This window comes from Choloepus didactylus, chromosome 1 (assembly GCF_015220235.1).
Source record: "Choloepus didactylus isolate mChoDid1 chromosome 1, mChoDid1.pri, whole genome shotgun sequence".
Lineage (NCBI taxonomy): Eukaryota > Metazoa > Chordata > Mammalia > Pilosa > Megalonychidae > Choloepus > Choloepus didactylus.
This window is the reverse complement of record NC_051307.1, coordinates 117,596,370-117,609,262: the sequence shown is the minus strand read 5'-3', so window position 1 is coordinate 117,609,262 and position 12,893 is coordinate 117,596,370. Positions and strand designations below refer to the sequence as shown.

The 12,893-nt window shown below is 35.9% G+C and overlaps 1 protein-coding gene across 4 annotated transcripts in view; it reads left to right on the top strand.

Annotated features, from left to right (window-relative positions):
• Positions 1 to 12,893, top strand: part of NAALADL2 (N-acetylated alpha-linked acidic dipeptidase like 2) — a 1,146,579-nt gene that overhangs the window by 809,611 nt on the left and 324,075 nt on the right. For all 4 annotated transcript variants that reach the window (XR_005217472.1, XM_037840432.1, XM_037840429.1 and 1 more), the window contains exon 10: positions 1,768 to 1,914. Coding sequence is in view for 3 of the 4 variants with exons in the window: in XM_037840432.1 (XP_037696360.1) it covers positions 1,768 to 1,914 (147 nt within the window). In the remaining variant the exon portion in view is untranslated. The remainder of the gene's footprint in view (positions 1 to 1,767; positions 1,915 to 12,893) is intronic.

The window sequence follows — 12,893 nt, the reverse complement described above, 5'->3', positions numbered from 1 at the left end:
TAATAAAAATGATTTTTTAATTCATTGCATGCGTATCTGGGGAAAGAAAAGAGCAGATTCTATCAAATCCTCATTAACAGCATGAAAAAATACAACCATCTAGGGTTCAGAAACTCAGGTGCCTCTGGTGGCCTAAATTTGAATGAGTAAAGCAGGCTGGGTGTCAGACACTACTGCTGAATGTCTTACCCAAGGCATTCAAATTCCTTTGGAAAAATTATTCTGGCTATAAACAAGCTCTTTGAGAGGTGTCAGTTTTCAAAACCTGGATATCTCAAAAACACTTGAAATTTTTAGCTTGCTATATAATACATTTGTTTGCTTTTTAGGAACTGGTAGCTCTTCTTTTAGAGTATTCAAGACCCTCCCTAAATTGCCCGAGGCTGCTATAAAACCTTATGGAGTCTATCCTAAGAATGTGTCAGGGAGTGAAAGAGGATTAACTCCTTTTTCAGAAAATTAGGCCTTGAAAAGAAGTAAACTGATGGAGGTTGCCATAAAAAAACTTTAGGTTGCTACTGATTATACTATATGATAAGACCGGCTTTCTCTTCTATTTCTAAAGTGCTTGAATATCCCAGATGTTTGTAAATAACATTAAGCCAAAGTCTGCCCTGTTTATAAACATTCTGGCTTTTCATTTTAACTGGTTTTAACTTTGTTGCTAAAATCTTACTATTAAGTCCTCACAGAACATTGGAGAGAACACTGTCTTTTGCTTGGAAAATCTAGCACTGTCATTACAATAAGCTGGAGTAACTTTTTCTCAATATGAAACTTCAAGTTTTTCAAATCTTCAGTAGTTTTTAATACAAAATTATTTCTGAAATTGCATCATGCCAAAGAGGACCTTATCTTGATTCAAGGGCAAACATGTATTTTGTAAATGCTTCGGGTCTGCTCTTAGGTGTGATGTTCACAATTACCACCCAGGATATTGGTGTTCTTCTATGGTTTATAGCTGACATAACTGTGTCTCAGAGACCTTCTAGATTTTAGGAAAACTTTTCACAGAATGCATTTTTAATCAATATTAATCTTAAAAAAAAAACAAAAAACTAAACCTTAAATTGCTTGTTTTTGATTTTTGTTTTTAATGCTTTGTTTTATTTTTGTGAGGCTACTGTCATTTGTTTTTCACACTAGATAACTCCTGGTTTAAGAAATAATACTCCAACATCTTATATTTCCTCAGAGGTTGCACCTAGTTGTATGATTCTATATCTCCAATGTAATTGTTGGCATATACTCTTAAGACATCTGGGAATATGTTTTTAAGAGCAAATGGAAAAAAAAAAATCCCTCTGTAGTGTTTGATAAACATTTTTAGAATGTTTAGAATGTTACATTCTGCCAAGCCATCCTGTAAATTTATGGGGAAACTTAAAACACCACCACCACCAAAACTAAATCTTTTTAGGGAATCTACATTTTTTGGAAAATCGTCAGTTTAAAAGTTACTAAACTAAAAAATAAATCTATGATAAAAATGCTTTCGAAGAAACAGCAGCAAGCTTTGCTTTAGGCTGATGCCAGTTAAGCTTCAATGAGCATCAGAATCATAGAGTAATTGTTATAACAAAGACTCCTGGGTCCCATCCCAAAGGTTCCCTTTCTGGGGACATGGATAGAGCCTAAGAACTTGCATTTCAAACAAGCTCCTGGGTGAAGATGATGCTGTTGATCCATGAACCACATTTTGAGTAGCACTTATTTAGGAATGACCTATGTAGAATATGTATTAACAGTTTTAATTTTGTTTTTCAGAAAAAGAATTTCAACTGTACCAGAAGAGCACAGTGCGCAGAAAACAATGTCAGTTCTGTCCAAATACAAGGTGACGCCGATTATTTCATCAACCATCTTGGAGTTCCCACCGTGCAGTTTGTTTACGAGGACATCAACACATTAGAGGTGATTATTCCTAAAAGTGAAACACACACACCCACAAAACATAGCAGCCATGCAGAATTTGATTTTATTCTGGCTATTCATCATTCTTACCAAATAGGTCACTATAGAAAGCTACTTCATTTAGAGAGTGTGTCTTGTTGTTCTGAGGCTTTGTGCAGTATTTGCAAACATCAGCTCTTTTCAATCGTGTTGAATTCAATTTAAAGAGATTTATACTGTCACTCACATTTTCACAGTGTGCTTTGCAACATGAAATTTGCAGTAGTTGGATTAACATCAAAACATAATTGTAATCTTCAGTATTCACAGAAACAGATGACATGTGCAATAGATTCTCATCTCCTAGCCCAAGGGAAAATGCATTTCATGTGCTGTATATTAATGTGAGTCTTGTGGATTAGCTACTCACAGTTTGTCAATAGTTTGCCTGCCTAAAAAATATACTACTTTTTTTGTGACACTGGAAGCCATTTTCCAAAGAATATCACAGAGGTATAATTCACCTTTAGTTAAGTCTATGTTCATCCATTTGTTGGATTTAATTTTAGAATTAAGTCACAGGAAACGGTTTCTCTTTAGACCTAAACCTCTTGGAATATTTTACTTTCTTTTACAAATTGTGTGTCTGTTATTGGATGTTATTTGAAAGCTTCTGAGATGACCTGTTTGAAGTAATTATTACATTAACAAAATAGTGACTGGAAAAATTAAAGTCTTCTTTGCTTTTCAAATGTACATGTTCCTGAAAAGTCATGTTTAAATTATATTTTTATGGCTTCAGCTTCACATATGCACTATCTTAATGTCTGACAACTTCTAGCAATATTTAGCTTTATGTTTTACTGCAACTCCCTCCACCTCCCATTTCATTCCCTCTTCAAATAGCTAGTTGTCCTTAGTAATAACTTAAATTCATGGGGGGACTGTACTATCTAAAGACCTTGGTGAATCTTATTACAATGAGATGAATTCCTAGATGATGCAAAAGTCATCATTATGATTAATCAATTCTTTAAGTTTGGATTTTCATACACCATTGTTTTTAATGGAGTACATATATAGAGGTATCTTCTCTGTTATGCAAACTCAATATATGCACATTAATGAAATTGATGTTTTAAGAAATTAATCCATTTTTTATTTTCCTGCTTAATATTTTCAGTATCTCTTTATCACCCCCTCATCCCAGCCCATCCAGCTCCTGTCATGTTAATAAAATTGAATTATAGTTCCTATTTAATACATGTCTAATTCATCTTGGTTCAGTTTTAAGCTGAGAATTGGATTTTACCTGACTCCTGACTCTGACACCTACTAGACAAATCATTAAAATTTTCAGTTATTTTACCGATGAGTAATGTTGATATACTTACACAGTTTACTCCATAGAGCTATAAAATGAGCATTAAATGAAACCATGCAAGTAAAGGGTTTAGCTAACACCTCGTACATAACCACCACCCCCTGTCAGTCATAGTGTCATCACAGTTGTTGCAGTTATTGTTGTCCGATCATGGGTCCAGACAACAATAAACTTTTTAGATAAGAGCATATCAGTGGAAGGAAGAAGCTTGTTTAATTATCAAGGAAAACAAGCCTCTGAGACTGCAGAGGGTAGGATTTGATGAGGGTCAGCTGGGAAATGGTAACAGATCTCAGTAAATGTCTAAGGTACTATTATCATTGTGAACCCCCTAATGCTAAGGACAATCTATAGAATTGGCTTAGTCTGAAGGAGCTAATCAGTTTTTCACATTATACCCAGAATGTCTAACTACCCATCATGAAAATCAATTTTTATTCGATTTTCCTCCAAAAAGTAATTAAAGGAGAATCTCTTATATTTTATAACCAATGACCTTGCTTATATTGCTTTAGTGGGGAAAATTTTTAGAAATGGTTTTGTCCCTTACAAACTATGAATGCTTGAGATGAGATAATTTTGTTTAGTGAACCTCTCCAAAGAACAGATACTAACTTTTGCTTTTTGTTTTAACCTATAATAAATATTTGTATCCAAATAAATATTTGTTATTAAGAGCAATTATAAATGTTGAAAGGCTTTATTCATAATGTAAAAAATATTTATCCTGTGCCACTTGGTTAAGTAGGTAAGGAAATTAGAGTGTTTTCATGAAATTGCAATTAGATTTTTAAATAAAATTATATGTTACATAATATATAAATATACATAATAAATACTATTATCAGTGCCATTTTATTTACTTATTTTTTTTTGCTGAGGAGGAAATGGAACTTAGAAGTCAACTAGCTTGTCCAAGGTCACAAAGCTAATAAATGGTGACAGAAGTTGACCTCAGATCTGTTTAAATGTAAGCCCATATTCTCAATTATTATACTGAACATGGCAAATTGGAAACACAATAATAAGGTCCATTCCACAGATATATTTTGTTTGTCCTTAGGTATTGAAAAATTGGGCATTCTGGCAATATTGGGCTCTTTTTCTCCATGGAAATGAATGGCTAAATAGAATATTGCTTACCAGGTTGCCGAGGGTTTTATTGAAGAGTCTGCCATAGTCTTTGTCCTAGAGTATGGTCAAAAAGAATATTTCTTCGATACCTATTTCCATCCAAAAATTGGGAAATGAATGACCCCTTAGAGGGCTACATGTTTCACCAGACTTGCACACTCACTTATATTACCTATGTGGCCCCAGGAGGAACTGAGTTCATGATTTCCACTCTTTTTAAGTAAAAGATTTGCAGTGACTGATTCTACAGTTCCTTCTACTTTACATACTTTATGTGTGTTCTAAGTGAGCTAATCTTATGATTATATTAATGTTTTTGAAGAAGTGATTGATTTATAATTTACGTGGATGTTTGTAATGTGAAACATAGGATTCCTGTCAATTTTATTTTTTTATTATCATATAAATGTAGTTGTCGTAATGAACTGAAACAGATTGAAATCGAAAGCAAATTTAGCACTTGAAAGCAGATCTGACAGACTGATTTGAATGTTCAATGTAATTCATTTGTGTGCTTAATCGCAAGCTGCCAGTAAAACCAATGCACAATAGCCAGGTCAAGGGCACACAATAAAGGTGGAGAATACCAGAGTCTCTAAAGTTCATTGGCCCAAGCGCTGATGGACTGCAGGTAGATACTTTTAATGTGTGGGGTTGGGAGCCAAGTCTGATGCAGCATTCAGTGGAGGTTCCAAAGCCAAAGGTGGGAGGCGCTGATCACGGTCATGCAGTGAGAGACGCAGTGAGTTTCTTGGCAGCACAGCACAGGCATTGAAGAAGGAAGACAGTGTGACTGGATGTCAATCTGCATCAACTTAACACTTGCTGTGCCGGTTTGAATGTATTATGTCCCCCAGAAAAAGCCATATTCTTTGATGCAATCTTGTGGGGCAGACAGAATAGTGGGGATTAAGTTGGAATGTTTGAATTAGGTTGTTTGCTTCGAGATGTGCCCCACCCAACTGTAGATGATAACTGATGGGATATTTCCATGGAGGCGTGGCCCCACCCATTCGGGGTGGGCCTTGATCAGTGGAGCCATATAAATGAGCTGGCTCAAGGAGAGGAAACGGAGTGCAGCTGTGAGTGACGTTTTGAAGAAGAGCAAGCTTGCTAGAGGGGAATGTCCTGGGAGAAGCCATTTTGAAACCAGAACTTTGGAGCAGACGCCAGCCATGTGCCTTCCCAGCTAAGAGAGGTTTTCCGGACGCCATTGGCCGTCTCCAGTGAAGGTACCCGATTACTGATGTGTTACCTTGGACGTTTTGTGGCCTTAAGACTGTAACTGTATAGCCAAATAAACCCCCATTTTATAAAAGCCTATCCATCTCTGGTGTTTTGCATTCTGCAGCATTAGCAAACTAGAACACTTGCCAAAGTGACATTTATGTTGGGATTTTATAAGAAGTGTCCATCTGACTGGCATCAAACCAGTCCACATCATTTCTCCACACCAGTATTTGATTATCATTTATTACCAAACATGTTTTTCTCCATTTGTTTACATTCTATTTTTGGTCATGTTTACAATATTTGTTTGTTTTTTCTCATTCATTTAGAATGTTTTCTAGTATTCAGGATTTTAATAACATTTCAATACACAACAATCCACTCTTTGATCTTGGACCACAATATTTTTGCACACATTATTTTATAATATTTACAACATTGTAATTCCTAATAAAATCAATATAACTGCTCTAATTTCTTTAACGTGTTCAAGCATCCATTCTCCAAATTTTTAAAAGTTTAATTTTCCAAACCATCCAACTACGTTATCTTGACAATTTTTCTTCCAAGTAAATATCACTTTTATAACATTAATAGGTCTGCAAGTTCTCATTGTCTGCTGCAAACTTTTTTCTATTGGCATATAAGCAGTATTGAGTGAAGCCATTATTTTAGGAAAATACATGTCATGATCCCATGTGTATATTCTCTGTAATGCTCTTCTTCCTGTGCTTAGTTTACAATTTTGTGCTTAGTTTACAGTTTCTTAATGTTTAGGTAACTGTTATGCGTTTAACTGCATTAATGGCAGAGGATTTTTAAAAAACCATCAGTGAACATTTGGTAGGTAGGTCAATTTGTAAGTTATGACCTAAATTTAGAGAATTCTTCTGGCCCACAAAATTGACTGTGGTTAACACTAAGGGAAATATCCTGTTGCTAACCTAATTCTGTATAAGCAAGCTCATTATCATTATCTTCCAGAATACTTCTGGTTTAAAGAATTCAGCTTTTCGTATGGCTAATTTAGTTTTACATAAAGCCATAGTTCCATAATGGAACATATTTGGCCATTCTTTGAACTTAAGGGTTATATGAGCACAATTTGTTGTATCATAGCTCCTGTTCTCATTATCTGATTGTATGGTAATGGAGGTAATTTCACATTAACCTTAGGCCACAATTTTGTAGAATTTAACAATTGTTGTTGTATAAGAGTTATAGGCATGGAGTAATACCAGCTTTGGTGCTATTTCCCTCATCGTTTTCTTTTGTCTGTTGTCTCCTTCCTTTTCTTCTTCCTCCTCATCATAATCACCATCATGATTATCATCAATTTCTTCAACAAACCTGTTATTGAGAAGTACCATTCACAAAATTTTACTATTTTGTGGGTCATATGGGATCATGTCTGTTATAAGACTTGTTATATGACTGCCTACAAGATTATAGTAATTATTCATACCACATTCCAGAATTGTTGGCACTTCCCATTACTTGATAAGTCTTAGCTATATTAATATTTACAGAGCAATGGTAGCACTTTAGCTTTGTCTGTGGGGTTAGATTATGGACTCTTGTGCACATATGGTAGTGATATCCATACCTACTTAAGTATCTCAAGGATTCATAACATTTCCACTGGAAACACTGGTTAAATATCTACAAGCACAAGAGAATGAATGCCTTAATTCTGATATTTTCATTTACTCATATGCATATCCTGAAGTCTGAAGACTACTTGTTTCTGCTAGCCAGTATAGCCACCTTTAAATTAAATTTTTTCCTTTAATTTGTAGAATTGGGTCCTTGGTTGTTGTGACCCTGGTTGTAGTTTCATTACCAGAGTTTCCAGTCACACTTCTCTTATGTCTCCTATGATTAATTAGCATTATTGGCCATATCATTCAGCAAAAACATAGCAAGCATAACACTAAACAATAATGACAAGATATATAGCATTAAAGCAATTAGCTGGTATTTCCCATGGATATATTACTAGATTCTCTACAGGGGAGCTAACTACTCTGGCAGCAAACAGGCATCCTAGAACCCTTGGAGCTGCGTCTATTGGTTCTATCAGTTCTAGAGTACCAATGCCCATTACATAATATGCACCCACTCTTTCACTATAATATCTGAGTACAGAAACCAAATTAGGTATCACATCTGTATTTTGTTCACTCAAGCTTTGAATATGCCTGAACGAGCATCTAGCTCAATCAGAAGTTGTTCAGGATAGTCAGTCTCAGTACTATCAATAGAAGAATTATCAATGTCCTCAGTGCCCCAGGTTGGCGCTGGGCATTCGCAGTCATCCCATTCTATATTCTGGAATTCCTCATCACTGTTGATGTTTTGTCCCACTTCTTCTCTCCACTCTTCTAAAAGTGCTGAAATTATTGTGGTATAGGGTCAGTGCATAGAAGTAGTGTTGTAAATTCAGATTCAATAGAGGTAAAGTTGTTTGGTGGTATGACTAATAGTGGTGTTGTAGAAGTGGGAGAGGTTGGAACTATTGCTAGTGTTGTTTTTTTCTCCATTCTTGCCATGAGTTTGACTTCCAACCATGATGCAGATCAAAAAGATGCATAGTTCAATCAGAATTGCTGCATGTCTGTAAGTGCAATGGGCATGATCTTAATATGTTTAGCCTGTGCTAGATGTCCTTTTCCTAAGGTTAGTCAGTAAGTCTTGTGTGAGGTTGGCACTATAACTTCTCCTATCTCCATAGTTTTATCTGTGCTGCAAATACCTTCCCCTCTGTTCCTTTCCAGTCTGTCTTTCTGTATTAACTCACATTTTTATTTAAATAGGTTCTGTTCTAATCATATCTAAAGGGCTAGATAATTTCAGCTGTTCCCTATGATTTAAGGCTTTAGTGGCACTCCGTACTTGTTTAGACCAACCTTTCAGGTCTGTGTTATTAGTAGTCTTGGTTTTTCTTTTAATAATTCATTATGTCTTTCTAAGTTCCTGCTGCTGTGGGGTTGTATGCTAAATGAAAATTCCAGCATAGTCCTTCATTTTCTGTCCTTTTTTGTACTTTGTTTCCTGTACAATGACTACCTTGCTGTCTGTGTTTCAAGAGCTTTAATAGTTAATTTCTCAACATTTTTTTTTTTTATGTAGAGAAGGCATTCCAATCCCTAACCACAGGCCTACTATATTATAAGAGTAAGCTTTATTTTCTGTTAGGGACATTGACTATACAGTCAATTTGTATTATTTTAAATGGTGTATCTGGTTTCTGTTTGTCAGTTATAAATGGTTTTATGTTTCCATGTCTTAATTTTCTTTACAAATCTCACATTTGTCAACAATGTCTGTTGCAATGTGTGTGTATGTGGGCAAATTCCTCTTTTGTACTTATTTAATGGCACCAGATAATTCTTGAGGTACTGCATGTTCCTGTGCTCATTCACATATTTTCCTCCATGGTATTATGTTATCTTTCTGTATTTTCCATTTTTCTTTTCTTTCTTTAATTTTACCTTAGGTGTAGTTGCCCTATGCCCCTTTTCTATCCTAGCTAACCAGTCTCCTGCATTAGTATGTTTTGTTGTCTTAGATTCATCCTTTTGATGTGCTGTGATCATATATCTATTTTCAAAATAGCTACTTTATCCCTTATCTCTTTGTCCCAAATGTCATGATTATTAATTTGCTAATTATTCAGATTCCATGATCCAGACCATATTGCCACTCCATTAGCTACCACCATGAATCTGTATATATGTCTATTCTCCTTCTTTTCAATTTGTTCAACTGCCAGCAGATTGCTACTGATTTTTCATATTGCACTGAAATGCCCTGTCCCCTCACTAAGTAGGTTTTTGCGTCTTTTGGTTCTCAATGCCACAGCCTTCCCGCTTCTCCCAGGGAAGGTCATGCTTCACCATGCATTTTTGAGTGCCTCGAACCAGGGTGATCCATGTTGCCAGCCCTTGGAAATTCTAGCAAGCCCACATTTGGCAATGCTGAGATTTCCTTAGTTAATATAGTGTGTCAATGTCCATCTGAATATCCCACTCAAAAATATACTATTTCCAAGTGAGAACCCATTGATCCAGCACAATTCCTTTGCACTCATTTGGTGTTTGCTTAGCCCATACCAGTATGGAGTGGAATTCTTAGCAATATGCTTTTTCTGTTAATGGCTCTATTGTAGTGCTTCATACAGTCCCCAGGCATTCTTTTCTGACGGAGAGTATTTGGTCTCAACCCTTGGAATTTTTTCAGTCCGGAAATCTACTGGATAAAATTTAGTCTTTTGGTGCCTTGGTCTGTAATGACCATGTGGCAAACCCTTGTATAAATATACATTCTAGTTTAAATTTAGAGTCAACTGCTGTCAGTGCTAATGTCTGTTTTAATTGTATCTTTTAGTTTGTGAGTGCAAATTCCTATTTCTGTCACCAGAAGTAGGTTTTGTTTTTCCTTGTTGTTTCATATATTGTTTTCAATAATATACCCATGTGGGGTATATGCTGTTTCCAATAGTCAAATAAACCTATCAAAAATTTTTTTTTGCCTCTTCCTTTGTTTTGGGTGATTGTAACTGTTGTAATTTGTTTATGATTGGATGTGGTATAGTTTGTTCTTCTGAGGACCATTGTATTCCTAAAAATTTTACAGTAATATCTTGTCCTTCTACCTTATTAGGATTTATAGTCCAGCCTCTTCTTTCTGTTAGAAAGGAAATTAATTGTAATTTAATATTTTCTTTTCTTTTTGTCTGCTCCAATTTTAATAATATCATCAGTATAAGATAACATAATATCCTGGTGTGGAAATGTGTTAGAAAATATATGTAGATCTTGTGTTAAAAGGTTGTGTGCTATTACTGGACTATTAATATGTCCTTGTGGTAATCTGTTGAACATATATTGCTTTTCTTCCCATGAGAATGCTGGCATGGCCTGGCTTTGACTAGAACATATCACTAACATCTATAGTTGGATAGCATATTCCTTTTCCTATAGTAATTTTATTAATTAGTGTACCTATATCTGATAGTGCTCCCTTCAGTTTAAAGCAGCCTTGTTGAGATTTCTAAAATCTACAGTGATTCTCTAGAATCCATAAGTTTTGTTTTTAACTAGCCAAATGGGATTATTATAAAGTGAGATGGTGGATTATTATGCCCTCTTCCAGTAGCTCTTGTATCTTTTTATTAATATCCTGGAAACTGCCTTTAAATTATATTGTGGAGTATTAATTAATCTGGTAACATGATGGGAGTCCATTTAGCCTTCACAAATGCAACTGTCATATTCCTTATTTTCATTTGCATGTGGTATTATAATGTCCATTCCCATTATGTTTTTTTCTAAATTACGTCTTATCAGGCATTTGACTTTCATGGATCCCATTTCTTTTATTACAGTATGTACCGGTTTGTATATATTATGTCCCCCAGAAACAGCCGTGTTATTTGATGCAAACTTGTGGGGGCAGACATATTAGTGGGGATTAAGCTGGAACGTTTGGGTTAGGTTGTTTGCATGGAGGTGCAACCCACCCAACTGTGGGTGATAACTCTGGATAATTTCCATGGAAGTGTGGCCCCGCCCACTCAGCATGGGCCTTGATTAGTTTACTGGAGCACTATATAAGCTCAGACAGAAGGAGTGAGCTTACTACAGCCAAGAAGGACACTTTGAAGAATGCACAGAAGCTGAGAGAGGAACTGCAGTTTGCAGAGACATTTTGAAGATGGCTGTTGAAAACAGACTCTTGCTCCGGAGAAGCTAAGAGAGGACAAACACCCCAAGAGCAACTAGGAGTGACATTTTTGAAGAACTACAGCCTAGAGAGGAACGTCCTGGGAGAAAGCCATTTTGAAATCAGAACTCTGGAGCAGACGCCAGCCATGTGTCTTCCCAGCTAACAGAGGTTTTCCGGACACCATTGGCCATCCTCCAGTGAAGGTACCCAATTGCTGATCTGTTACCTTGGACACTTTATGGCCTTAAGACTGTAACTGTATAGCCAAATAAACCCCCTTTTGTAAAAGCCGATCCATTTCTGGTGTTTTGCGTTCTGGCAGCATTAGCAAACTAGAACACAATATATCTATTAACCCAAGATCCTATGTATTTTTTGATCTTTGCTAATCTAGTTTTTAATCTTTGTTATTTGGGATCCAGTGTCTACTAACATGAACTTTTGTTCATATTTACAATTATCCTTAGAGATGCTTATCTATGTATGGGCAATTGTTTCTGGCTTAGGCCGGGAGACAGAGACTGCTGAGACCCTATCTGGATAAGGTCTGTATGCTTCCCCATTCTTTTTCTTGATTTATCCTGCATTTCACTTCTTACTGCCTTAGTCATGTAAGGAGTTCTAGGTGGTATAAAGTGTTGTCTGCCTTGCCATTGTTTCTAAATGGTTTTCTTATCTGATTTGGTTTCTTAAATCCTCTTCTTCTATTATTGAAAGGATTCCAACAATTTTGCATCCTATTTTGTTTCTGCATTTTCTCTGTTGGTGTTATTTGTTTTTTGTTTTTCGTTTTTTTTTTTTTTTTCATTCTGAATTAAATGGGGGTGGTCTCATTGGTTTTCAAACCTGAACACTGCTCTGAATGCATAATTTTTGTCTTGACTTAATTCTTCAGCAGTTCAAATTGCATCAATTAATTTGCCAATTATGTTAGCACCTGTGAAAATTGTGAATGGAGCCATTCCCTCATGACTTGGTGCTGATTTCAGCGTAATTTTCTTAATTTGGTCTGTTGCTTCTGCCTCTTATAGACTGTTAGTACGATGGTCATAAATCAGAATCAATAGCCCCAAATTCATCAAGATAGTGGCATGCCCCACCAAAAACCAAGTCCCTGTTTTTACTGCTGTTAAATTTGGTGAGAGCCACCTTAATTTCTAAGTCCTAGATATCCATCCAAAAAGTGATCTTTCTATTTCTGGATGTTTTTCTCCAAAACTTTGAACTATTTGATTTAGCCTAGCATCATTAGATATGTTTCCAAATCATAAATTCACTTCCTGTTAGTGGCAAATGATGCCATCCTTTGGACCAGAGATCTAATAGCCACTGTGTTGCAGTTATTTCTCCATTTTGAGAGAATTCTTGCCTTAATTTTATGATTTCTTGTCTGATTAATGTCCTTTGCTCTGTTACTGTTCTTAGTAGTTTTAGCGATTGCTGTAGGTCTCCCCACCCATCCATCTGGGTGGTCCTCACTGCTGAACAGGGGTCTGGGTCATGAGCAGAAGAAAATGGGTTG